The 27,670-nt window shown below is 49.4% G+C and overlaps 1 protein-coding gene across 6 annotated transcripts in view; it reads left to right on the forward strand.

Moving 5' to 3' along the window:
- LOC310851085 (uncharacterized protein) overlaps positions 1–26,194 on the forward strand; it is a 35,101-nt gene extending 8,907 nt beyond the window's left edge. For all 6 annotated transcript variants that reach the window (XM_083753196.1, XM_083753200.1, XM_083753197.1 and 3 more), the window contains 15 exons: positions 68–1,261; positions 1,726–1,798; positions 4,198–4,621; positions 8,281–8,487; positions 10,849–10,929; positions 11,977–12,089; positions 17,004–17,062; positions 17,272–17,364; positions 18,214–18,257; positions 19,818–19,987; positions 20,247–20,317; positions 21,172–21,317; positions 22,738–22,882; positions 23,328–23,471; positions 25,519–26,194. In XM_083753196.1, the coding sequence (XP_083609322.1) occupies positions 173–1,261; positions 1,726–1,798; positions 4,198–4,621; positions 8,281–8,487; positions 10,849–10,929; positions 11,977–12,089; positions 17,004–17,062; positions 17,272–17,364; positions 18,214–18,257; positions 19,818–19,987; positions 20,247–20,317; positions 21,172–21,317; positions 22,738–22,882; positions 23,328–23,471; positions 25,519–25,782 (3,123 nt within the window). In that variant the 5' untranslated portion in view covers positions 68–172 and the 3' untranslated portion in view covers positions 25,783–26,194. The remainder of the gene's footprint in view (positions 1–67; positions 1,262–1,725; positions 1,799–4,197; positions 4,622–8,280; positions 8,488–10,848; positions 10,930–11,976; positions 12,090–17,003; positions 17,063–17,271; positions 17,365–18,213; positions 18,258–19,817; positions 19,988–20,246; positions 20,318–21,171; positions 21,318–22,737; positions 22,883–23,327; positions 23,472–25,518) is intronic.
- The last annotated feature ends 1,476 nt before the right edge of the window (positions 26,195–27,670 follow it).

Below are 27,670 nucleotides of genomic sequence, written 5' to 3' on the forward strand. Positions count from 1 at the left end.
TGCAGCAGCTTCTCCCTCCCTGACTTCTGTTTCGTGATAACGTCAACGTTTGCTTTCTCTTTTCCAGCGACAGCAGGAGAGGCATGGATCCCGCCCGCAGGAGGCCTGCGTTGCTCAACCCTTTACAAACAAGATGAGGGCTTAGCCTAACTGGACCTTTTTGGACGTTTTCATGGTGAACGCCAGAATGGAGCCTTCTGGATCCTCCAGTCCTTCGGACCTAATAGACTTTCTGACTGATTTAGGAATAAGAGACGTGACCTGTGAAACTGGAGACAGCTTAGGAGGGGCAGGTGACCTGCTGACACCTTCAGAAACCCCCCAGACTGAAACCATGACTCCCCTTCCATTCTTGGGCCTGGAAGACATAGACCTCCTCCAGGGTAGCTTGGAGGGCCTTGGCTGGAGCAGAGGTGAAACGTCCTCTGAGAAACCATCCCCGCCGCTGGCTCAGAGCCGTGCTGAGGAATTCCACCCTGGAACTTGCCCTTCTTCAAAGCACCTGGAGATTGTGCAGCCTGGGAGGGAAGCATCTCAGCAGCCGCCGGAAAATCCGAAGAGCCTGGATGACTACAGCAATGATGCCACCAAAGCTCTCTTCTCGGCCAGCATCCTTCAAGCTGAGCTATGCTTCCTGGACCTGCAAGGGGCAATTGAGCGGCAGAAGGAGCCACTGAGGAGTTCCTCCCCTAGCCTTGAGAAGGTTCTGGGAATGCCCCCCTCGCAGGACTCGGCCACCTCCCATGAGCCTTTGCTCCTGGAGAGCGATAGTGGGGAGGAGCTGGAGGAAGACCCAGAGAGGCAGGAGGAGGAGGAGGAGGATGAAGGCTCACTGGAGGAGGAAGAGGAAGAAGAGGAGGAGGTGGAATGCTTGTTTTACGACAACCCGCTCTTTTGTGCGAGTCCAAGAACCACCAGCTCCGAAGGACCATCTCTCTTGGGCTGTATGGAAGAAAAGGCCTTCAAGGAAGATGGGGAAGGAATCCCCACCTGCGGTCTGACCTCTACGGATTGTGCCCACAGCCTGCCGTGCCAGACAGGTGTGGCAATGAGTCTTGCATCCACGGACTCCGATCCTGCGCCTGAGCCAGATCCTGGTGGTAACCCGTCCCCAGGCCCTTACCCAAGCTACGTGCCTCATTACCGCTCCTTGTCTCCCCTGGTGATCACGGAAGGGGAGCTGGAAAGTGCCTGCCCGGTGGAAGAGGAGGAGAGGGAGCTGCCTCATTGCTTTGCTCCCTTGTCGGACACGTCAGAGGAGGTGAGTCCTGAGCATCCAGCCTGGTGTGGCTGCTGCTTCCCTGAGCCAGGCTGCAGGGAAAGGCGGTCGTAGCCCAGAACTCCGCCTGACCTTCGAAAGGTCAGCCATCTCTGCGTAGCCTACCTTGGGAACGAAGGAGACCTGCTGGCTGCAGGAAGGGTGCTTAACAATTCCCCATCTTCAAAGACGGTGTAGTACTGATGCTGCTTCTCTATTACAGCCTGGCTGCCCACCCTCCCTCGGAAGCCCCCACCATTGTTTGCTCCCCTTCCTCGCTGGTCCAGCGGCTCACAGGCTGCCATTCTCTCCCCCCGCAGGTGCTTAGCAAACATTGCCCATTGACTGGGCTGGCAGGGGGATCCGTAGGCGGGCAGGGTCTTCCCAGGGTGGGGTGAGGGGGCCAGAGCTGCTCTCCAAGGCTGGGCTGCCCTGCCCTTCTCTGACCTCTGGGCTTTGTCTTCCAGGTCCAAAGCTTCTTCCCGGACCAGCTGGACCACACACCCTCCAGCAATGATTTGGACCAGATGACTCCCCCAGGTGAGTCCTAATAATAATAATAATAATATATTTATTATTTATACCCCACCCATCTGACTGGGTTTCCCCAGCCACTCTGGGCAGCTTCCAGTTTCAAGAGCCAGTTGTGGTGTAGTGGTTAAGAGCGGTGGACTCGTAATCTGGTGAACCGGGTTCGCGTCTCCGCTCCTCCACATGCAGCTACTGGGTGACCTTGGGCCAGTCACACTTCTCTGAAGTCTCTCAGCCCCACTCACCTCACAGAGTGTTTGTTGTGGGGGAGGAAGGGAAAGGAGAATGTTAGCCGCTTTGAGACTCCTTTGGGTAGTGATAAAGCGGGATATCAAATCCAAACTCTTCTTCTTCTTCCAACCAAATATCAAAAACAATACAGCGTCAGGCATTGAAAACTCCCTAAACAGGGTGTCTTTTAAAAGTAAAATAGTTGTTTATTGCCTTGACATCTGCTGGGAGGGTGTTCCACAGGGCAGGCGCCACTACCGAGAAGGCCCTGTGCCTGGTTCCCTGTAACCTCTCTTCTCACAGTGAGGGAACCGCCAGAAGTCCCTCGGCACTGGATCTCAGTGTCCGGGCTGAACGATGGGGGTGGAGACGCTCCTTCAGGTATACAGGACCGAGGCTGTGGGCTGCAGACCATCTTTTAAGAGCATCAGGTTACTACACTCACGGTCTCCCCTGCCCATCTCCTCCGGTTTGCCCAGAGCACCAAAGGTTCAGCTATTCCCAGAAAGCTGGACTTTTCCTTTGTGACTGCCACCCCACCCCCCACACCTAAGAGGCCTGCTGGCTCACTTCTCAGCTGCTCCTTATCTTCCCAATAACCATTGAGATCAGGTAATCTCAGGCTGCTTGTTCTTTATTTATGGTTTCTGTTGGTTTTAATTGGTCTTGAAGATTTTAAAGGCAGGTCATGCTGCTATGGTCTTTTGGTGAAAAATGGTATAGAACATATGAAAATTATGAAATTATGGAACATATGAAAATTAATTAAATGAAGTGGAGCCCTCTGGCTTGCTTGTTCAGCCCCTGTGATTGGGTGAAGAGAGATTCTGTGATCCAAAAGCCTTTGGCTTCAGAGAACACATGCACACATGCAATTTCACTCCCGCTGCAAGAAATGCTAAGGCTCTTTAGCTTCTTCACTGTGCAAATGTCCTTGCACTCATGTGCAGGGTCACTCTCCTGAACCCACACTTTTTCTCCCCCCCCCTTTTTACATTTTAAAAAGATTTTAAACATCTTTATTGAAAGTTCAAAAAGTACGCAATTATATGTGCACTAAACATTGTGAGACGTAAAAGAGAGCAAAAGAGAAACAGAATATAGAAGGGAAGATAGGGGGGGACCCCAAACTGTATTCTTTACAAGGTTGTTATTGTACTTCACCAGATCTTAACCTATTACAGTATTCATAAGAATAGCACTGTGGGTTAAACCACAGAGTCTAGGACTTGCCGATCAGAAGGTCGGCGGTTCGAATCCCGTTGCTCAATCCCTGCTCCTGCCCACCTAGCAGTTCGAAAGCACGTCAAAGTGCAAGTAGATAAATAGGTACCACTCAAGTGGGAAGGTAAACGGCGTTTCCGTGCGCTGCTCTGGTTCGCCAGAAGCGGCTTAGTCATGCTGGCCACATGACCCAGAAGCTTTACGCCGGCTCCCTCGGCCAATAAAGCGAGATAAGCACCACAACCCCAGAGTCGGTCATGACTGGACCTAATGGTCAGGGGTCCCTTTACCTTTTAAGAATGGATTCCAGATACAGTATCATTGAATTTGTCCATGGCAAGTCTGCATTTATATGCAAGTTGTTCTTATGTTGCAAGTTTGTATAAATCTTCAATCCAATTGTAGAAGGGAGCCACATTTTTATTTTTCCAATTCATCAGTATCAGTCTTTTTCCTGTGGTAAGGACACGGAGAGTCTATTCGTATTGTCCTTTTGTAAATATTCAAGAGGATATTTTGCTCTGTAAATGTAAGGTTGTTCCGTACTGTTCTGTTGATCGTTTGTTACCTTCTGCCAAAAATCTTTCAATATGGGACCATGAAAGAACATATGTTTTAGAGAAGCATTACCCCTATTGCATCTGCAACAGTTAGATACCTTAGATAGCCATTTTTTAAACAAATGTATTGGGGTCCAGTGAGGGACGCGGGTGGCGCTGTGGGTTAAACCACAGAGCCTCGGGCTTGCCGATCAGAAGGTTGGCGGTTCGAATCCCCGTGACGGGGTGAGCTCCTGTTGCTCGGTCCCAGCTCCTGCCAACCTAGCAGTGCAAGTACATAAATAGGTACCACTCCAGCGGTAAGGTAAACGGCGTTTCCGTGCGCTGCTCTGGTTTGCCAGAAGCGGCTTAGTCATGCATGTCCCATCCATTCCTCCCTCCCTTCCCGCCCAGGTGTTGACTTGCCAGCCCAGGAAGGCCTGCTGTTTTCCGTCTGCAGCACCTCCCTGGTGACCGCTCTGCTGCAAGAGCCTTTGGAGAGCCACCCTGCCCCAGAACCTCCGTCTCCTGCAGAGATCAGCTGGGCTTCTTCCAGCTTCCGGGCTGCAGAGCAGAGTCGGTGGCAGGAGCAGCACAAGCCACAAGCCCCATCCCGTGGCCACCCACTGCCTTCGTGCGCATGGGTGGAGGAGCCCAGAAGGACTTCCTGCCTGCAGGAGGAAGTTGCTGCGGCAGATTTGCACTTGGCCTCCCTCGGTGGTGTGGAAGGGAAACTGGAGAGCTCAGCAAAGGGTCTCGAGATGGTGCCCGTCGTGGATGGAGATGAAACCTTGGAAGAGGAGGAGGACGAGGAGGAAGAAGAAGCACCGGCCGTACAGTAAGTTTGTTCCCTTGGGTGTCTCCTGGGGCCTTTCGCCTCGGTTCATCTGCTAGACGCCCACAACATCCTCCTGGTGTGGTTAAGAGGTTGGGCCTGGGCAGATGCAACCTAGCAGCAGCCTCCATGTGTGGGGAAGTGTCTCCTTTGCAGAGACAGCAACTGCCTCACTAGCAGCTTTGAGGAGCCTCAGCTGTCCTCTGCTGCTTCCTCCTTTCCTCCTTCTGCCGGGTCCTCCGCCCTTATGAAGACTTGATGTTTTCATTTCCCCAAAAAGTTTTTGATTTGAGTTTCCATTGAAATGAGGCTGTATTTTAATGTTTTAATGTTGTATTTTAATCCTGTTTTTAAGTTGTATTTCAATCAATTTGTTTTTATATTGGGTGTTCACCGCCCTGAGCCTGGTCTTGGCTGGAGAGGGTGGGGTATAAATTTATTATTATTATTATTATTATTATTATTATTATTATGGCTTGTGGCTCTCAGGATCTCTTTCCTTCAGGGCTGCTCCAGCTCTAAAGCCGTGTGGGGCAGGGAAGGGCACCATGTTGCAACACCCATCTGAACAGAAGCGTTGCTCCGTACATCCTAGAGGGAGAAGGGCAGAGGGGCAGCCCACCGCTGGCCCACACACAGACCCACAGAGATAGTGTGATACTGCCAGGCAGTATCTACCCCCATCGTTCTGCCCGGACACTGAGGTCCAGCTCTGAGGGCCTTCTGGCAGCTCTCTCACTACGAGAAGCCAAGTTACAGGGAACCAGGCAGAGGGCCTTCTCAGTAGTGGCACCCGCCCTGTGGAACGCCCTCCCACCAGATGTCAAAGAGAAAAATAACTACCAAACTTTTAGAAGACATCTGAAGGCAGCCCTGTTTAGGGAAGCTTTAAATGTTTAATAGGTTATTGTTATATTTTTTATTAATTTTAACGTATAAATTATAAAACGTACCACAAAACTTATCACTTATACAATCTTTTTGGACTTCCTTCATCACCTCTGATGATCCACCGTTTTAACCACTTCTTATGCATTTCTTAACTTTATATTGCCTTTACATCTCTTAACAAATCATCCTCCCCCTTCTCCATTTTTACAATACTTCTAATAATACTCCTCACAGAACTTCTTGCAACCCTACAAACGTCGTCTGTTCTTCACAATTACTTTTCAAATAGTCCGTAAATTTACTCCAGTTTTCCATGAATTTCTGGTCTCGCTGGTTTTGAATCCTTCCTGTTAGTTTATCTAATTCTGCATAGTCCATTAACTTCATCCTGCATTCTTCAATCGTCGGTAACTCTTCTTGCTTCCATTTTTGGGCCAATAATATTCTTGCTGCTGTTATTGCATATAAAAAGAGCTTACATTCCTTTCTATTTATATCACTCCCCACAATGCCCAATAAAAACGCTGCTGGTTTCTTTATAAATGTGTATTTCAACATTTTTTTCAACTCATTATATATCATCTCCCAGAAGCATTTCACCTTTTTACATTCCCACCACATGTGATAAAATGTTCCCTTTTTTTCTTTACATTTCCAACATTTATTACTGACTTTATACATTTTCGCTAACTTGACTCTCCAGGGTCTTTCAGGGTCTCTTTTATGCCTCCCTGGCTCCACCTCCTTTTAGTTCCAGGGACCTCATTCCCTCAAGACTTCTGTCAGTTCAGACCAGACCACTTTCAAGGGAGGGGGCACCTGCTGGCCAGCCTGGCTTTGGATTGCTGGCAGTCTATTATTATTATTATTATTATTATTATTATTATTATTATTATTTATTGATTTTTCCATTTTGTAATATTTAGACACATCATCTTTATCCATTTTACTTACTTAGCTCTTAAGAGCCTGCGACTTCCCTCCCTCCCTCCCGCCTCACGGTTTTCAAAGTTAACCTTTATCTCAAAGCATTTATACGTTTTCTAATTTACGTTTCACTCCTTCAAAATATCACAATTTTTAAATAAACCTAAACAGAGAAAGAACAATTATCATTACCAGTCTTTTTACAACCCTGCTAATGTTGTTAATTGCTTACAATGGTCCTTCAAATATTGTATAAATTTACTCCACGAAGTCCATCATCTTCATCTGCCACTCTTCTTTCATTGGGACTTCTTGTTGCTTCCATTTCTGAGCTAAAAGAATTCTTGCTGCAGTTGTTGCATACATAAATAGTTTTTTTTTAATCTTCCTTTGGTATCTCTTCCCCTACTATACCCAGTAAAAACGCTTCTCGTTTTTAACGAAAGTATTTTTATACATTTTCTTTAACTCATTATATATTTTCCCCCTAAATTGATTTTTGAATTCTGAATTTATTGTTATTCAATTTTTATACTGTATTTTATGCTGTTTTTTGTTGCATCAATTAAGTGTTTTAAATTTGTTGTTAGCCTGGTTTTCTGAACCGGGAAGGGCGGGGCATAAATAAAAAAATATTAATTTATTATTATATATCATTTCCCAGTAAGCTTTTACCTCCTTACAAATCCACCACATGTGATAGAAACTACCTTCCTTTTCTTTACATTTCCAACACTCCTTAGCTCTTGTCCTATACATTTACCGCATGCAGTGCATTAAAAGAAAATGTTACAAAAATGATGTATAGATGGATTGCTGGCAGTCCTAGCCTGAAAGCACCGGTGGCATCACCCTAGGCTGGACCATGTGAATTGGCCACTACTCCGCCACAGAGACAAGGGGCAGCAGCTTCAGTGTTTTCCCATGGGCCGCGGCTGCTAGCCCTCCCTATGAAAGCTCCCCGCTTTGCAACTGGCCTCTCACTTTCCTTTCTTTTTTTTCCTTTTTAAAATTTTATTATTTCAAAACCAAAAAAATATACAAACATCAAATTCAAAATCCATATTCATTTTCTAACAGAAGCCTATTACATAGTTTACTTAAATTAAAATATATCTAATTGCTCTAGGCTTCCCTTTGCTATATGTAAACACAATGCAACTAACAAATTATATTATAAATGATGTTGTTGTTGTTGTTTAGTCATGTCCGACTCTTTGTGGCCCCATGGACCAGAGCACGCCAGGCACTCCTGTCTTCCACTGCCTCCTGCAGTTTGGTCAAACTCATGCTGGTAGCTTCGAGAATACTGCCAATCATTTCATCCTATGTCGTCCCCTTCTCCTTGTGCCCTCCATCTTTCCCAACATCAACATCAGGGTCTTTTCCAGGGAGTCTTCTCTTCTCATGAGGTGGCCAAAGTATTGGAGCCTCAGCTTTAGGATCTGTCCTTCCAGTGAGCACTCAGGGCTGATTTCCTTCAGAATGGATAGGTTTGATCTTCTTGCAGTCCATGGGACTCTCAAGAATCTCCTCCAGCACCAGAATTCAAAAGCATCAATTCTTCGGCGATCAGCCTTCTCTATGGTCCAGCTCTCACTTCCATACATCACAACTGGGAAAACCATACCTTTAACTATATGGACCTTTGTCGGCAAGGTGATGTCTCTGCTTTTTAAGATGCTGACTAGGTTTGTCATTGCTTTTCTCCCAAGAAGCAGGCATCTTTTAATTTCATGACTGCTGCCAGGTTCCCATATACCCCCCACTCACCTTCACCCATGTGTGATCTCAATATTTCACTTCTTCCATCTTGTTGTTACAATCGCTTTCCTTTCCTGCAGCCGCCCTGAAGAGCCACCCTCTGGGAAGGGCACCGATTCAGGGGAGGAGACGCCACCCGCCAAGGAGCAGGCAGAGCCCAACGGCATCCTCCACGCCAACGGCAGCGCCCCCCCTGCGGACCAGGCTGCCGCGACGAGGCTAGCAACACGGCTCTACCACCTGGATGGCTTCAAGAGGTCGCAGGTGGCCTCTTTTCTCCGGAAGAAGTAAGGAGGTCTTGGGTCAGGAACAGAGGCAGGGGCTTCTCTCCTGGTTGGAGTGGTGTGACTCAGATTGCGTTCCTGCCCAGCTGGCTTATTTCGGCTCAGTTCCCTTTTTCTTTTGTGAGGTGTTCACAAAGGAAAGGAAGGATTGAACTCTGATTAATAAAAATACACCCAGAGGCTTGAACCAGCAAGACTCTGGGAAGGGTGCGTATAATAATCTCTGTCTCTCCACCCCTCGGCCCAGGTCGTTTTATTCACAAAAGAACTTTTACAGAGTGTTCGTAAGAACCAATCAGATTTCTTCTGAGTATTTCAACAAACCCCACGTGGGGACAAAGTTAAACTACAAACACTAGTTAGGCATGCATACTTTTGGGTAAACGAATGAAAACTACGAAGGAGCGCATTCAGCAACCCCGGAGGTCATAAACAATCAGTACACATGATAGAAGGATGGCCAGGAGGACAGCGATCATGATCGCCTTTATGTGAAACCTGTTTCCTGGCCCTAAGATTAACATACAGTGGTGCCCCGCAAGACGAATGCCTCGCAAGACGGAAAACCCGCTAGACGAAAGGGTTTTCTGTTTCGGAGGTGCTTCGCAAAACGAATTTCCTATGGGCTTGCTTCACAAGACGAAAATGTCTTGCAAGTTCCTGCAGGGTTTTTTTCCTCCCCCCCCCCTTTTTCCCAAGCCGCTAAGCCGCTTAACAGCTGATCCGCTAAGCCGCTTATCAGCTGATCCGCTAAACCGCTAAGCCGCTAATAGTGCTAATCCGCTAAGCCGCTAATGGGCTTGCTTCGAAAGACGAAAAAACCGCAAGACGAAGAGACTCGCGGAACGGATTCTTTTCGTCTTGCCAGGCACCACTGTATCAGAAAAGCCACATCAAAGAAACTGCCCACTGTCTCTGATGACCCAGGACGCCTGCCTGTCTAAGTGGGTACCTGACTTGTGAAGAAAGAGGAATGGAACAGGGATGCAGAGGTGTGGATTGATCAAGAATCATATCAAAATAGTTTAAACCCAGTCAGCGCAATGCTTTCATTGCTGACACAGATGGCTTACCCTATATTTGTTATAATTCCTCATAGCAATCCCACCTAATCACTACACTTTTGCTCTCCTAGCTAGACACGGCTGCGGCCTCTTGAGGCACGTGGTTAACCTGTGGAACTCACTCCCACAGGAGGCAGGCTCAGGCCAGCAACTTGGATGGCGTTAAACGAGCAAATTCACAGAGGAGGAGAGGGATATTGAGGGCTGCTAGCTAGGCTCTGCCTCCACATCTGGACAAAAAATGAATGGCTCCTGCTGGGAACCACAGGGGGGGAGAGTTGTGCTTGTGTTTGAGTCCTGCTTGTGAGCTTCTCACAGGAATCTGGTTGGCCACAGTGAGAACAGGATGCTGGGCCTGATCCTCCTTGGCCAGATCCAGCAAGCTCTTCTCAGTATGTTCTTATGCTCTTGCAATGAGCCAGAGGGCAGGAACTTTAAACAAGCCAGGCCTTCCTGATGGCACCCTCTCTGGGCTGTAAATTCATCCTGACACTGGAGTGGATTTGCATGGGCAAATGATGGCCAGCAGCTCCCTGGTGCCTGGGGTAGCAGAAGGGCAGATACAGTGGTACCTCGGGTTACAGACACTTCAGGTTACAGATGCTTCAGGTTACAGACTCTGCTTACCCAGAAATACAGTGGTACCTCTGGTTACATACTTAATTCGTTCCGGAGATCCATTCTTAACCTGAAACTGTTCTTAACCTGAGGTACCACTTTAGCTAATGGGGCCTCCCGCTGCCGCCACGCATTTCTGTTCTCATCCTGAAGCAAAGTTCTTAACCCGAGGTACTATTTCTGGGTTAGCGGAGTCTGTAACCTGAAGCGTATGTAACCTGAAGCATATGTACCCCGAGGTACCACGGTAGTACCTCAGATTAAGAACTTTGCTTCAGGATGAGAACAGAAAATGTGCGGTGGCGGCAGCAGGAAGCCCCATTAGCTGAAGTGGTACCTCATGTTAAGAACAGTTTCAGGTTAAGAATGGACCTCCGGAACAAATTAAATTCTTAACCCGAGGTACCTGCTACCTGCTGTAACCCCTTCTTGCCCAACTGTTCCTGGAGGTGCAGGAAAGGGGCTGCCCCCTTTTTGCACCTGGTCAACCTTGTGGGAGGAATACGAGGGCTGGGCTGAGGAGCCCATGGGCAGAATTGGGAGTCCCTCTACAGGCTGGGGGGGGGGGCAGCAGCTGATGCTGGAGAAACCAGGGTGGTAGTGGTGGTGTGTGAGTTCCCCATAAGGCTGCTCCCCGATTCCTTTGGGGGGTCCTGAGCTTCTCCTATGTCTTTGTCCACAGCAACGATTTCAGCCGGCTGGTGAGAGAAGCTTACCTCTCTTTCTTCCAATTCAGCGGACAGACCCTGGACCAAGCCCTGAGGTGATGCTCCTTATTGTGGGGTCGTGTGTGTTTTTCCTCCTTGCTCTTGAATGGGAAGGCGGGTGGCCGTGTCCTCCACCCTGGGAAGTACGCTAAACCAGAGTAGGAGGAGGTCTTGGCCTCCCAAGGAACAGCCCAACGGGAGAGTCGGGGGGCTGCCCTAGGTTTCTACACACTTTGGTTCAACCTCAAAAGGGCCCCACGGCAGGTTAAACCAGAAACTTACATTGTATTGTATTAGTGGGGGAAAGAGAGAGCAGTCATTTTTTTGAAGGGATCACTTACAATATAGCAACCATGTGAAGCAGAGAGGAAGGTTTGTGGGAGGGGGGTGGAATTCCTGTTTTGGCTATTCTAGGAGGGCAGAAAGGGACTCGGGTGGCACTGTGGGTTAAACCACAGAGCCTAGGACTTGCCAATCAAAAGGTCGGCGGTTCGAATCCCCGCGAGGGGGTGAGCTCCCGTTGCTCGGTCCCTGCTCCTGCCAACCTAGCAGTTCGAAAGCACGTCAAAGTGCAAGTAGATAAATAGGTACCACTCCGGCGGGAAGGTAAACGGTGATTTCCGTGCAATTCTCTGGTTCGCCAAAAGCGGCTTAGTCATGCTGGCCACATGACCCGGAAGCTGTATGCCGGCTCCCTCGGCGAGATGAGCACCGCAATCCCATAGTTGGTCAAGACTGGACCTAACAGTCAGGGGTCCCTTTACCTTTACCTTTAGGAGAGCAAAAACAGGCCTCACCCAGCAGGGGTCCTTGATAATTTGAGGGAGGAGAGGGGAGAGAGAGCAGGATTCTGGCTGAAGGTCCTGCTGACATGGGCAAGGAATTGGGCAGGTGAGGCGTAATCCTGTCTCCCCTACTGTCCCTGGACCATTGCTGCCTATGTGGGCTGAGCCCCACCCTTGGGAAGGATGCAGAAGCTGTTGGGAGGTCGCAACTTCCTTCCAGCTTCGTGGAGTGATGTAGCTGACACTGGGAGCCAGCAGAGGAGGGCAGTTGCGTCAGGGCTGCCTCTCCTCACGCGTTTCTCTCCCTCCTCTTTACAGGTCCTTCCTGAAGGCGTTTGTGCTCACTGGGGAGACTCAGGAGCGGGAGCGGATCCTGAAGCATTTCTCCGAGCGCTATCACAGCTGCAATCCCGAGGTCTGCTTCAGCCCAGGTAAGGCTGCCAGCAAGGCCGGCTCTTCACCTGCAGCCCCAGACAGGGCTTAAATGAGGGAGGGAGGGATCCCTCGTCTCATGCAGTTTGGGTGTCAGTGTGCAAACAGTCCCAGGTGGCCCATGTGTATGCTGAACTGTGTGGGAGCCTTTCCACTTGGAAGGTTTTGTGGCTTTAAAATAAATTTTAGTCACCTTTAGCTTTAATGATTACCGTATTTTTCGCTCTATAAGACACACTTTTTCCCTCCTAAAAAGTAAGGGGAAATGTGTGTGCGTCTTATGGAGCGAATGCAGTGACGGGCTGCCCTTCTCCCTCCTCAGGGAAAAGCCTGCAAGTGCCGCACACACGCTCCATGCAGCTCGTGAAAGGGAACTCTGAGCAGAGCCTGGGATGCATACAGGCTATGCTCAGCGCTCCCTTTAAAGACTACTTTTTTTCTTGCATTCCCCCTCTAAAAACTAGGTGCGTCTTATGGAGCGAAAAATACGGTATTGTCACAAATAAGTCTTTACAGGATTCTCTGAATTCCTGAACTTTCCTCCACCCCTCCATGGTTTCCACAGTTATTATTTTCCAACCGCATCATTTTCCTAACGCTCAATTCTCACCACAGTTCTCATTACATTGCAAGTGGTTTTTTTTAGAATCCTGCCAATGTTTTTAATTGTTTACAGTGTTCTTTTAAGTAACTTATAACTTTCCCCCATTCTTTATTGAATTTTTTATCCTCTTGATCTCCGATCTTCCCTTTCATTTTTGCCACTTCGGCATAGTCCATCATCTTTGTCAGCCATTCTTCTTTCGTAGGTAGGTACTTTATGTTCCTTCCATCTTTGGGCTAATAACATTCGCGCAGCTGTCGTAGCATACATAAGCAATCTTTTCTGCTCCGTTAGTATTTCTGGACCTAGAATTCCTAATAAAAAAGCTTTCACAAAGTTATTACTATTATTATTTTAAATCAACTCATTATAAATCATTTCCCAATATGCTTTTGTCTTCTTGCACGTCCACCACATATGGTAGAATGTGCTGGAAGGTTTTGTGGCTTTTGCTTTTGACGTCACCGCCGACAAGCCTACACACTTTGGGGTTGGAGGCACCGTGATTTCTCTGGAGGGTGTGAGCTGTCCTCTTGCACAGCTTCTGTAGCAAGGTGCACATCTAGGCAGGTGTGTGTGTGTGTGTGTGTGTGAGAGAGAGAGAGAGAGAGAGAGAGAGAGAGAGAACAGCTATTCCTTCCTGGACTTCCGGGTCGGCGCCATCGCCGAATGGCGGGCTCCCTCCGAGCTCCGGAGGGAGCCGGCTTGGCAGGGGCTGGGTCCTACCGCACCGGCGATGCGGAGACCCTTAAAAACCACGGCCAGATTGAGGCCGTGGACATGGAGACTCGGCTGGCACCGTTAGCGCTCTCCCGACTCGTGAAGGAGCCTTTTTAAAGGCTACGGATCGGGTGCCGGGGAGAAGCGTGGTGCTTTGAGTTCTCTGCTATCCCTGCCGAGCGCAGCCGCATGCTATCCGGCGGAGAGCGCTGACTTCTTCTATTGAAAATTCGGCTCTAAAGAAGAACCTGTGAGTAATTGGAATATGGACTAAAAAAAAAGGGGATAAATTTTTAAAATTTGGAGCGAACGGGGGAGGTGGAAAAAAGGAAGTCAGCCCACCCCTAAATTGTAGAAGAGCCAAAACAAAGGACTGGACAACTAAGATCGAGTGTAACCTTATCTTGCCGAATCAGCAACTTCGCGAGGGAAAATTATAAGATTGAGCTGGAGGAGAAAAGTGGAATTGTTTTTAAAAAAGCAACCCCCCTGGAATCCCTGGAGCGATTCGTGAAACTGCCTGGAGAAAAGTGATGGAGGTTTTGACAGCTGTCAAAGAGCTGTCAAAAAGGAAGATTAAAATAGAGACTTTGTTATGAGGACTTTGCCGGTTATATTTGTTACAAATTGAATACAAACTGTTTTAAATATCGGTCAACAAGCTACTTGGTCTGGTGGATGTGATTCTGGAAGGGAACTTTGTTACTGCAATCCACCTAGAGGAGCCGAGGGATATTGCATGTGTTTTTCACAGGAAATCTGAACAGTTGAATGGAACTTTTAATCTCCTGGGAAACTGCAGGAATGGAACATTATTTTGTCTACAGAGGTCTACACACTACAGGAAACAATGGAACTATTTGTTGGAAAATGAAAGGAACATGATGCAATGCTTTGCTCCATGAATAACAAACCTCTGCAGAGACACTAGAAACTTTTGGAAAAAGAACATTTCTGTGGGAGAACAGAGAAATAAAAAGGAGGAGAATGATTGATAAGAACAAGGAAATAACAAGAACTGGACAGAACTGGGGGAACATTTCGGATATTCAGGTTTGACAAGCTTATGGATACAAAATTGGAGTTTTTACTCCTGGATATAAAAACCTGGATAGAAGAAATGGGCCCTTGTTTGATAGACTCCTTCTACGATTGGACATCCGTAATTAAAGACTGGCAAAGAACCGGAGGGACATAGTGTAATGTGGGAACTCCAGGAAGATATTAGAAGTGGAGGGATAGGTGAAACGCAAAGGGGAAAGAGGGGAGGGAAAATTGGAATCCAAAGGCTGTAAAATTATTATTCATATTTATCTTATTTCCATCTGTACTATGTTTGAAAGGGGGAAACTCGTGGAAGGGTATAGACCGATCTTAGGGGATGAGAATTTGGATAAATTGGGTTATTGATGAAGAGTGTAACTTGGGGATAAGAACTTGTTGAATTTAATTGCTTATTTGGAAGATTTGGAACACAAGAGGGGGTAGGGAGGGGAAGTCCTAGTTATTGGCAAAAAGTTTATAGATTGGATTTAATTTGTTTTGATTTGTTTTAATTTGGAAAACCTTAATAAAAATTATTATAAAAAAAAAAAAGAACAGCTATTCCTTCCTGCCCCCCCTGCTCCTGTCCCTTGTCAAAACATCATCATCATCATCATCATCATCATTTTATTTGTATACCGCCTTTCCATAGTTAACAGTGGTCAAGGGGACTTACAACATGACAAGATGTATATAATTGCCAACATAACAAAAGTCATAAGCAATAAATAAAACACATCAAAAAGTACACAACCAAATCGAAAACGATTTCCACATAAATCATAAAATCTAAAACTGAGTGTGGCGATCACACAGGGTCCCCGGACATTTAACGGTCTATTGATCCCTATGCCACCACTGTGCTCACTTCTCCGCTACCATCAACCCGTTACTCTCGGGTAAAACACTGAGTCCAGACAGTTCTTAAAATTGTACCAAATAAACAAGTTTATTTTATAAGCATTAACAAGTTTATGGTTTCTCAGATAATATCCTGTCAGTTTCTTAACTTTAGTTTCTTTACCGGCTTATACCTTCCTAATACCTTCTGACTCTCAATTGTTTGACTGACTCCTCTTAACAAATTCTCTCCATCTCTCACATCAGACTAGCCCAACCCACAGACTTATCCTCTCTGTCTCTTCTAACTCCGGACTGACTTCTCAACCACCCTAACTCTAACTCTCAACTCCTCCCCTTGGGTTCCCATTGGTTAGTCATTTTTACAATTAGTTATGAACCTTATGAACCCAGTACAGTGGCATAGCGTGGGTTGTCAGCACCCGGGGCAAGGCAAGTAATTTGCGCCCCCTAACCCGTGGATTTGCGCCCCCTAACCCTAACCCCCAGATGTTGCGCCCGGTGCGGCCGGGCCCCCCTGCACCCCCACGCTACGCCACTGACCCAGTATGATGTCACACAGCTAGGAGGGTAAACGGCACACTGAGAATATAGCATCAGTATCAGTTACAATTTAAAATGACATAGATAAAAAACAAAAGCAATTTAAAAAACAAAAACGGAGCCCTCTCTGCCCAGATGGAAGGAGGCCAGGCAAGGCCCTTCAGGCCCTCAGCAGCAGGTGAGTCCCTCTCTTTAAGCCACAGTCCTTAAAGAGCCCTCCAGGCACACAGAAGGATGACATCATGGTGCATTTTCAGTTATGGTGGGCATAGAAGGAGCAAGTCTCTTGTGATGTATGTCTTACCCAGCAAAAAAATGAGCTTTGCAGGAAAAAAAGAGAGTTTGGATTTGATACCCCACTTTATTCCTACCCCAAGGAGTCTCAAAGCGGCTAACAATCTCCTTTCCCTTCCTCCCCCACAACAAACACTCTGTGAGGTGAGTGGGGCTGAGAGACTTCAGAGAAGTGTGACTGGCCCAAGGTCACCCAGCAGCTGCATGTGGAGGAGCGAGGAAGCAAACCCAGTTCACTAGATCACGAGTCTACCGCTCTTAACCCCTACACCATGCTGGCTCTCTAAGCCAAGCAAAGGCCAGTCCTCACAGCCGCGGGCTTCTTCTTCCCGCGTAGCTAAGAGACCTGCCCTTCAGCCCACCCAGCTCACAGGTCCTCCCCAAACTGCACTGCACCTCTCAGGACATTGCTTCCTGTCCTCCCAATTAACCCGAGTTCGAAAGTTCTGTGTTGGCCAGAAGGACAAGTGGGGTGGGATCAGGAGCTGTGCCCCCTCTTGCCTTTCTGGGCAGTTGGGCCTGCCCAGTTTGCATGTCTTTGGGGGGGTCTCAGAACCTGGATCTGCTGGCTGCAGACTTTAATAGGGCATGGGAAATGCCCAGGCCCGAAAGAGGTTCTGCTGCACCTCTAATCCGGCCTGGGACATTGTGCTCCTGTTAAGAGCAGGAACTGCAGGCAGGAAGATTTGTTTTCATTTCTTGGGTTCCAGCCCAAGGCTCCTTGCTGGTCCTGAGCCCCTTTTCTGAGTAAGGGGGTTTGCTGGCGTTCTGGGAGCAGGGGGCCTGGGTCCTTTGAGCCTGTGGGCCTCCCCTGACCTTCCCCTCGGTCTCCTCCCTCCCTCTGCAGATGCTGTTCACACCCTCACCTGTGCCATCATGCTCCTCAACACTGACCTGCACGGGCAGGTAAGGCCATGGGGGATGGGGGGGGGTGGCTTTTGTATGCAGGGGGCCTAATGGAAAGAGGGCTCGCCTCCCACCTCGCACTTCTGGGTCTAACTGTGCGTGTAGGGAAGGGAAACAGGAGGGGGGGCTTTGGGGGAAGCACAGCCTGGATGTTGCGTTACCTCTGCCTGATGTGCACCTTTCCTCCCTTACCTGCTTGTGGCACACAGAATATCGGGCGGAGCATGACCTGCCAGGCTTTCCTCACCAATCTCGAGGGGCTGAACGATGGTGGCACGAACTTCCCAAAAGAACAGCTGAAGGTAAAAAGGAGAGGGAGCCCTTTCCCCTCATCCTTGGGGGGGGGAGTCTGGGGGCTTAGCTTGGTTGGGCAGTGTCAGGGAACTGTCATCAGCTCAGAGGCGAGAGACGGAAGGGCAGTTGTGGTATAGGGAGCCTCTGAAAATCTTGCAAAGCAGTTCCTCTTCCGGCAAGTAGGAAAAGGCTGGGGGTGACGCGACTTTTATGCTGGGGAAGGTACAAAAACCGACCGCTCCCGGATTCTGCTAGCGATTGAGCCAGACATGAACTTACGACGCTCTTCACTGCAAATAGTTTGCACCAAGAATAAAGCCTGGAAAATACAGGTCGGAGTCCTGCCTGGTTACTCTCGAGCAACCGCCACACCCTGTGACAGGCAGCCTTACTTAGGCCTTCTTTGTACAGAGGTGGGCAGCCTTCTGCCATTTTAGGTGCCAGCCAGGGGGACGAGGGGCAGCTGTCCGCTTGGAAATTCCCCCATACAAAAAAATTGTCTCTGTGTTGGGAACTTGGGACACAGAAGGGGAGAGGCTCCTGGGTTCACGTTCTCCTGGACGACGGGCCAGACCTTTTTAAGATGTGGAAATGTCTTTTCAAGCGTTCCGTCTCGTCCAGCCGAAAGCGTGACTCTGAGCACCTCTGGCATCTTGCTTTGTTTGAGCTTCTGTCCCCAAGGGATCAGGTGCTCGGTTTGGAAGGGGGAGGGAAAATCCTGACAGACTTGCTCTGCCAGACTCCTTTGACTCCTCGGGGGTGTGGCGGGTCCTGGGGAGACAAGCGGCAGGGTGGGGCCTGGATATGAAGAGGGAATCATAGACCTGATGGTGCTCTTTTGCGTTTTCTCTCTCTAGGAGCTATATCATTCCATCCGCCAAGAGAAACTAGAATGGGCTGCGTAAGTAAAGGTGGTGGCAACAACATTGGGGGGTTGGCGGGTGTCAGAATTTCTGAGTGGGCAGAGGATAGGCCCATGGCTGTTCCTGCATGGAGCCCTCCAGCCCCAAATGCCCTGGGGGTAGAGAGAGAGAGAGAATTGAGGGGCCACAAACTGACTGGGAAATAATCTTCAGCCAGTCTGCTCCCAAAGGTGTCTCACAGCCAGGACTTCAGGTGAAGGACGGAGGCTGAGGCTGGGGGCAGCTGCCCTGGTCTGCCTTTGCGGTTTCTCCCACCACGGGGACCATAGAATTGTGGGAATGTTGTGGATAGAAGGAGAGGATATATTGATTAATATTATCCTTCCTCGCTCACGCTAGTGAGTCAGTTGTAGAGTACATTCCCCAGTATATAATAGGAAACTAGTTGATAGATTCATTTGAATCTCTTGAGTTAAGCAGTCCTGTCTGGCTTGTCCAGATTGGGTTTGATCCTGGCGAATTCCCCTTTTATCCCTCTTAAAAAGAGTAAAGACACAACAGTCTTCTTTTAAAAGTAATGATAAGAAGTTTACTTATGTTCAATTCACAGTAGGTTCCCTACTGGGACGCGCGTGGCTCTGTGGTCTTGTCAGTTTGCATTTCTTAGTACAGAAAGTATTGATCTGTTGTGTAGAGCTCTTTCCTGTTCTACTTAAATCAATAGGGTTCTGGAAGGTTTCTTTCTATGTGAAAGGAACAGGAAGAAGGTTTTTGTTTGGGTTATTCCTTCCGAGAAGCTGAGAATAGCTGGTTTAAACTGGTTCTGTTATCTTTCTGTCATGGTCATGCTGACTATAATAGTAAGGCCAGAAGGAGCCACAGCTTACTTTCTCTTTCTACCTCTTAGTTCTGGTGTGGTGTTCTGTTCTGTATGCTATAGTATTAAGGTTTATAAGTTACTGTAAGTTTGAGTTAAGATTGCTACAACTGGATTTTTGATGGACTGTGCCAATCCTGAATAATAACAACAACAACAACAACAACAACAATAATAATAATAATAAATTTTATTTATATCCCGCCCTCCTCAGCCGAAGCTGGGCTCAGGGCGGATAACAACAATAAAACAGTACAACAGTACAACACAACACTCTAAAATCATTCATTATAAAATTAATTCAAAACAAACCACTGGCAACCATGAATTGGATTTGTGGCCATTATGCTCATTTGCCTTCAGTAGCAGTAAAGCTCTGCTGGATGAGATACAATTGCCTCTGGTCTGTTTTTGGGAACTCCGCAATGTGTTTAAGTCGTCCTCCACAGATGAGAGATGCCTTTCCCCTCTGCTGCTGCATCTCCAATGTTGACATCAGATTCAGCTTCCAGTTGGATCAGCTTCTGTTTGTGGGAGGGGAGGGCAGCCCAATGCCTTGGTGGGGGGGTCGCCCCTGTGGCAGTCATGTCAGCTTTCGGAAAAGGAGTTGTTTTCTGCAGGGGCTGAATCAGGAGCTGTTGCTCACCCTGTCCTCTGTCCCCCCGAAAGGCCTTTTCAGACAGACCCTCACAAAGCCTCTTTCTCCTTCTGTCTGCTGCAGGGATGATGATGAGGAGGAGAAGTCGCTCAGCGCCGCGCTGCTCTCGCCCTCAGCATCCGGCCAGAAGAAAGCCAACCCTTTCCTGACTCTGACGCACGACCCCGAGGCGAAAACCTACCGGCAGGGCCTACTGGCACGCAAGGTCCACGCAGAGGCCGATGGCAAGAAGAGTGAGTGCTGGGCCGGGGGCACGGCGAGCAGCAGCCCACAGGGACCTGGGCCTGCGAGAGATATCAGCCGTCTCACATGCATGCCAGCCCTGTGGGCAAGCCGGGTGGGAGTGGGCAGTGGTTGGGGCACTCTTGTGCCACAGTGGTCCAAAGCAACCTTCAGTCCTATAGGGACATCAGCCCCTCCTGGGCAGCCCTGGAGCACCAAGGTGCAGGCGGCGGACCCAACCTGACCGCTCCCCATCTCACTCTTTTGCAGCGCCCTGGGGCAAGAGAGGCTGGAAGATGTTTCATACGGTGCTGAAAGGGATGGTCCTCTACTTCTCCAAGGTAAGAAGGCCAGAGCACCGCGGAAACCAAAGGACTTCCGCTCCTAGGCCACCCTCCCCGCGGGAGACCAGGGCTGTGCTGCACCCCAGCAGAGCCAATAGAGCAATTCTGTGCTGCCTCCCCAGCTGGCTTGGCCTTCTCTCTCTTCTGTCTTCTTTACTTCCCACCCACCCTTTCCTCTGACCCCTGGGGTCTCACAGTTGCAGGCAGAGAGCCCTGCTTTGCATGCAGAAAGTCCCAGATTCAGTTCCGTACGGCTGGGCTGGGAATGCCCTCCACCTCCACCATGAGAGCCAGTGTGGTGTAGTGGTTAAGAGCGGTGGTCTCGTAATCTGGGGAACCGGGTTTGCGTCTCCGCTCCCCTACATGCAGCTGCTGGGTGACCTTGGGCCAGTCACACTTCTCTGAAGACTCTCAGCCCCACTCACCTCACAGAGTGTTTGTTGTGGGGGAGGAAGGGAAAGGAGAATGTTAGCCGCTTTGAGACTCCTTAAAGGGAGTGAAAGGCGGGATTTCAAATCCAAACTCTTCTTCTTCTTCACCTGAGACCCTGGAGAGCCTCTGCTCATCTGGGTTAGGGCGTCCTGAGCTAGAGGGACCATTGTGTGTCTCTTTAACCAGGGGCTTCTTCCCAGGCTGGCTGAGTGGGACCCTCTGCCCTGACTGCCGGCTCAGTTCCACCCAGGACCCCTCCCCCTGGCTCCGTGCATGTTATCCTGGGTCTGGCTTCCTGCCCGCCTAGCCTGGCTGGCCTCGGGTGCCTCTCAGCTCATCTACCTGGGGTTAGTGCTGCAGGCAAAATCTCTGCTGTGTCCCCGCACCCCCGATTCAGCTTGCCCCTGCTGTTCTCGCAGGATGAGAGCCGGCCAGACGCCTCTGCCTCAGAGGAGCCCATCGGGGTTCACCACGCCCTGGCCGAGAAGGCCAGCAAGTACACCAAGCGGCCCCACGTCTTCCGGCTGCAGACGGCCGACTGGCGCATCTTCCTCTTCCAAGCCCCGTGAGTATTTGCAGGCCTCTGTTGCGGGCAGCCAAGGCTACCTCCTTAGCTCAGAATTTCTTTTTGACTCCCTCTGAGGCAGAAGCACACCTGTCATGGATGGGTCCAAAGGAGGCAGCCTCCCCAAGCCACTGCCGCTTCCTCCTTACCTGAGTGATTCGTAAGTTTCACAGATCCAAAAAAAAAAAGCAACAATGGCTGGCTTTGGGCAGGTAGCAGTACAGTGGTGCCTCGCAAGATGAAATTAATTCGTTCCACGAGTCTCTTCGTCTTGCGGTTTTTTCGTCTTGCGAAGCACCCCTATTAGCGGCTTAGCGGATTAGCGCTATTAGCGGCCTAGCGGCTATTAGCGGCTAAGTGGCTATTAGCGGCTAAGTGGCTATTAGCGGCTTAGCGGCTTAGAAAAAGGGGGGGGAACTCGCAAGACTTGCAAGATGTTTTCGTCTTGCGAAGCAAGCCCATAGGGAAATTCATCTTGCGAAGCACCTCAAAAGATGGAAAACCCTTTCGTCTAGCGAGTTTACGTCTTGCGAGGCATTCGTCTTGCGGGGCACCACTGTAAATCCCTTTCGGAACTTCAGTTCTTGTGGTATTAGCGATGCAGCAGCTTCTTAATCAGCAAGCGTAGAACAAACAGTTTTAGTTTTTTAAGGGTGTATTCAAAATGGAGAAACAGGCTTTGGTTTCTGGCGTGCCTCAAAATCTGTCCCTGTCACTTAACGTTGTCCATTAAAATGCTGACTATAGTCTTCGTCAGCAGTCCTGGGGAGTCGTGTTTTCTGCTGTTCCCGTTTAACCAGGTGAAGAGGCCCGACAGTAAACAAATTCTAGCAGGAGGAGAAGACGTATGGGACCCAATCCTGCTCGGCTGAAGCCCAGCTCTGTCTGCTTGGATGTGATGGCTCTTGGGATACGGCTGTATACAGTGGTACCTCGGGTTACATACACCTCGGGTTACAAACTCTTTGGGTTACAGACTCCACTAACCCAGAAGTAGTACCTCGGGTTAAGAACTTTGACTATTTAGAAAGACAAGGTTCAAATGCAAAAAAACTGGCTTTGTCTAGAATGACCTTGTGAATGGAAAAGGGGAAGTATACATATATACACATCTGTATATTAAGATGAAAATAATACTGAAATACAGATAAAATATGAAAGGTGGAAGGAATTGTGAGAGTGATGGAAGTCTATTATTTTGTAAAATATTGTTTATGATATTGAAATATTATACTTTTCCTTATTCTTTTACTCTCTACTTTTCTTTGCATTTTTTCTCTTTCTTCTTTACTTTTTCTTTCTGTTTTATTGGATATGATTCTTAATGGTTTTGTTTGCAATATAACAAAGATTAAAATTAAAAGGGGGGAAAAGAAACGTGCCTTCATATAACTCTCCCTGCCCTCTCCCGTTTCCCTAGGACCGCAGCGGAAATGAGTTCCTGGGTTTCCCGCATAAACCTGGTGGCTGCCATGTTCTCCTCGCCACCCTTCCCAGCAGCTGTGGGCTCCCAGAGGAAGTTCATCCGGCCAGTTCTGCCGACGGCACCTTCCAAGAACTCCCTGGTGTGTGTCCTGGGGCTCCCTCAACAGGCTGCTTTGCGGCTGGTGCACAGAAATGAGAGCCAGTGTGGTGTAATGGTTAAGAGCGGTGGACTCGTAATCTGGTGAACTGGGTTCGCTTCCCTGCTCCTCCACCTGCAGATGCTGGGTGACCTTGGGCCAGTCACACTTCTCTGAAGTCTCTCAGCCCCACTGTTTGTTGTGGGGGAGGAAGGGGAAGGAGAATGTTAGCCGCTTTGAGACTCCTGAAGGGGAGTGAAAGGCAGGATATCAAATCCAAACTCTTCTTCCTCTTCATCCAAATGGCAGGATGGGGGAATCTGGGGTGGGCACCAGAGCACAGCCCATGGGCTGCCCCAAACCCTTCTGTGACTCGCTCCCCAGCTGCAACATCCTGCGAGATTCTGGGCAGGTAAGGCTGAGCAACAACCTGTTCCTTTTGCTGCAGGAGGACCAGCACTTTTCCCACGAATCCTGGATGGACCAGGTGTCAGACGACCTATTGGAGCACCAGCGGAACCTGCCCAGCAAGCGGGGTCGGGGCCGGGACCTGGAAGAGTATCAGCTCAAGAAGGAATATTTGCTCTACGAGGTGGGCAAGGACCAGGCCTGTCTTTTGCAGGGGGCGGTAGGATGCTCCCACTGTACTCCTCCCCACTTTGAATGGTCAGAACACCTACCGTATTTTTCACTCTATAAGACACACTTTCCCCCTTCTAAAAGGTAAGGGGAAATGTGTGTGCGTCTTATGGAGCAAATGCAGGCAGGAGGCTCTGCTCAGCGCTCCCTTTAAAGAGCCTTACACACGCTCCGCATGCTCTTTAAAGGGAGCGCGGCTCTTGGGGGAGCCTTAGCTGCGCACAGCCTCTCCCTATGAAGGCTCCCCCTGCCCGGGAGAGGCTGTGCGCGGCTATCCCATAAGCCAGGACAGCAAGCGGGATCACTGCGCAGCGATCCCTCTTGCTGTCCTGGCTTCTGGGATTCAGAATAATTTTTTTCTTGTTTTCCTCTTCCAAAAACTAGGTGCGTCTTATGGTCTGGTGCGTCTTATAGAGCGAAAAATACGGAACTTGTAAAAATATACAGTGGTACCTTGGGTTACATATGCTTCAGGTTACGCACTCCACTAACCCAGAAATAGTGCTTCAGGTTAAGAACTTTGCTTCAGGATAAGAACAGAAATCGGGCTCTGGCGGTGTGGCGGCAGCAGGAGGCCCCATTAGCTAAAGTGGTGCTTCAGGTTAAGAACAGACCTCCAGAATGAATTCAGTACTTAACCCGAGGTACCACTGTACATAACTTCTCCAGGGCAAGGTTTTTACGAATGAAGAGTTTGCATGTTGTCGAGGTCTTGGCTGGCTGGTTTGCTCTCAGGCTACTGGCTCTGAGCTTTTCCTTATCCAAATGTCTCCTCGCAGTCCTGCGGTCTTTTGCAACCTTCCCCAGTGAGTGCAACACATCTGTCTCAATAAATTTCACTACTGTTCCTTTGAAAGAAAAATCTGCCGTTACCTGCCACTTTTGAATGTGGTTATGTACCCTGAGCGTAAGAGCAGTTTTGACAGTGGAACGGACTCTCTCGAAAAGCGGTGGACTCTCCTTTGTTGGAGGCTTTTAAGCAGAAGGAAATAAGTAGCTATCTCATCTTTAAAAGACGTCCGAAGGCAGCCCTGTTTAGGGAAGTTTATAATATTTAATGCTGTATTGTTTTTAACATTCAATTGGAAGCCGCCCAGAGTGGCTGGGGAAACTCAGCCAGATGGGCGTGGTATAAAAAACTTTTATTATTATTATTATTATTATTAATTTGGGGGGAGCCAGTGTGGTGTAGTGGTTAAGAGCGGTGGACTTGTAATCTGGTGAACCGGGTTCGCTTCCCCGCTCCTCCGCATGCAGCTGGTGGGTGACCTTGGGACAGTCACACTTCTCTGAAGTCTCTCAGCCCCACTCACCTCACAGAGTGTTTGTTGTGGGGGAAGAAGGGGAAGGAGAATGTTGGCCCCTTTGAGACTCCTTCAGGCAGTGATAAAACGGGATATCAGATCCAAACTCTTCTTCTTCTTGGAGGGCCACCTGTCAGATTCTCCAGTTGTGATTCCTGCATCGCAGAGGGTTGGGCCAGACGACTCTTTTGCGGTGTCTTCAAGCTCTAAAGCTTTGATAATTACCGTGGCACCTCAGTTTACAGACACTTCAGGTTACATACACTTCAGGTTACAGACTCCACTAACCCAGAAATAGTACCTCAGGTTAAGAACTTTGCTTCAGGATGAGAACAGAAACCGCGTGGTAGCGGCAGCAGCAGGAGGCCCCATTAGCTAAAGTGGTGCTTCAGGTTAAGAACAGTTTCAGCTTAAGAACGGACCTCCGGAACGAATTAAGTTCTTAACCTGACGTACCACTGTACGTGATTTTAGACTACAGAAACATTAACTATGGACATATTTTGCATCCTTAATCCTGGGTGAGAAAATGAAGCTTGGGAGAAATCCTCTGTTAACAGGATGACCCTTCTCTCTGGTCCCTGTGTGTGAGGGGTGCCTGCCCTAGTTGACTCCCTCGGGTGCTGCCGGCCAGAGGCGGCCTTCCCCTCCCCACCCCCCACATGACGCCCTGCCTTCTTTTGTCCCTTTGTGCAGAAGCGCCGCTATGAGACCTACGTGAGGCTGCTGGAGGTGAAGCTGGCCGGCGAAGACATGGAGGACCTTGACCAGTGGGAGGTCCGGCTGGCGGAGGCGGGCGAGTTGCCGGCCGAGGAGGCCTGCTCGTCCCTGCAGAAGTCTCACTCCAGCCCCTCCCTGAACGTGGACGGGCTGCCTGCAGGGGTCAAGGTGAAGCGGAACATTTCTGAGCGCCGGACAGTACGCAAAATCATCCCCAGGCGCAATAAGCACTTGCTGTGAGGGCCACCCCCCCGCCCTCCAGTGTTGCCACCGTCGCCCTCATTGGAGATGGGAGGCCCTTCTGTCTTTCCCTCACCCATCCCTTTGGGTGTCAGCCTTCGAAGCCCAAAGTGGACACACGGTACGAAAGGAGGAGCGCTGCCCTCTGAATCGGCACTTGCAGAATTTGGACTCCAGGTGGCGCAACGTCTCAAGAAACAGATGGGCAGAGGCTGTTGCGGGCACAGTCTCCAGGGCATCGCCCACGCCACCCGCCTTCAACGCAGAGACTCAGGGAATTGTCCTGCCTGCTGGTGCTGGGCTCTGCTTTCGGGGGCTCAGCTTTCTGCTGCCTTAATCCCCATCCCTCATTCCTCAATCGCTGCCACTGGGCAGCTGTGACCTTTGTGCAATAAACAGAGATATGCAGGGACTCAGACTGGATGTTGAGGGCTGGTGGGGAGGTGGAGCAGCTCCCAGGACCCTTTTGCCCCAGAGGGAGAGGGTGCCTGGGGAGAATTGAAGGCCTCTCACCCCCAAACTCCTAATACAGTGGAACCTCGGCTCCCGAACGCCTTGGGAGCTGAACATTCCGGCTCCCGAACGATCGAAAACCGGAAGTGATTGTTCCAGTTTTCGAACGTTCTTTGGAAGCTGAACGTCCAGCGTGGCTTCCACGGCTTCTGATTGGCTGCAGGAAGTTGCACCTTGGTTCCCGAACCGTTTTGGGAATTGAATGGACTCCCAGAACAGATTAAGAGTCCACTGTAACTGATCCTAGTGTCCTCATGTAGATACCAAATACAGTGGTACCTCGGATTACATATGCTTCAGGTTACATACGCTTCCGGTTACAGACTCCGCTAACCCAGAAATATTACCTCAGGTTAAGAACTTTGCTTCAGGATGAGAACAGAAATTGTGCTTCGCGGCGCAGCGGCAGCAGGAGGCCCCATTAGCTAAAGTGGTGCTTCAGGTTAAGAACAGTTTCAGGTTAAGAACAGACCTCCAGAACGAATTAAGTTCTTAACCCGAGGTACCACTGTAGAACTGTGATTAGTCCCCCACAGCGCCCCATAGCAGAGCTGCCAGGGGGCCAAAAGGCACTATCCCAGTGCTCCTCTCTGGACTCTACCCTGAATATAGGATTGGAGCAAGGTTGCTCTCCTCTTGTCCCACTCTCTGCAGAAGTCATCCATCAGGGTGACCAAGGCTGACTTGGTTCTGTGGCCAGATCCAGCCCCAGATTGGAATGGATCTAAATAATTGGTGTCCTCCGTGAATGTTTGCAGCTGCCCCACCCCTGCCCTCCCAACCACCTTTGCCTAAAACGGGGTGTTTGCAGCTAGTCGATAGTTGCTCCCATCCAACAGTCCAGAACTGGTTTCTTTAGGCAAAGTCACACTATGGCCGCTTTCAGTGCAGCAGGGACTAGTGAAGAGTTAGCCACGCTCTGGAACCAACCAGTCAGCCCCTCTGTGCTAGATTTAATGAACCAGGAGGGGTGAGAGGGCACGCAGTCACATTGCCGCCAGCACCTTGCCCACACCAGCTGATTGCATAAGGTGAAACTGGTCCCACGAAACACCCGCAACAGCTGTGCTGGGTATTTTAACCGCAGGTGCGACAAGTGCAGAGCCAAGATCACTCCAAAGTTGAGCAATCTTTATCCTCAAAGTGTGTAGCTGGTTGGTCGCAGCGGGTCTCCGAGCCTTCCCCACAATAGGAGTCAGAAACCTCCAGAATGTCCAAAATAGGTCCACTGGCCGGCTGCAAGAGGATACAATAAAAAAGGGACCCCTGACCATTAGGTCCAGTCGCCGACGACTCTGGGGTTGCAGCACTCATCTCGCTTTACTGGCCGAGGGAGCCGGCATACAGCTTCCGAGTCACGTGGCCAGCATGACTA

This window comes from Podarcis gaigeae, assembly GCF_964106915.1.
Source record: "Podarcis gaigeae genome assembly, chromosome: 8".
Taxonomy (NCBI): domain Eukaryota; kingdom Metazoa; phylum Chordata; class Lepidosauria; order Squamata; family Lacertidae; genus Podarcis; species Podarcis gaigeae.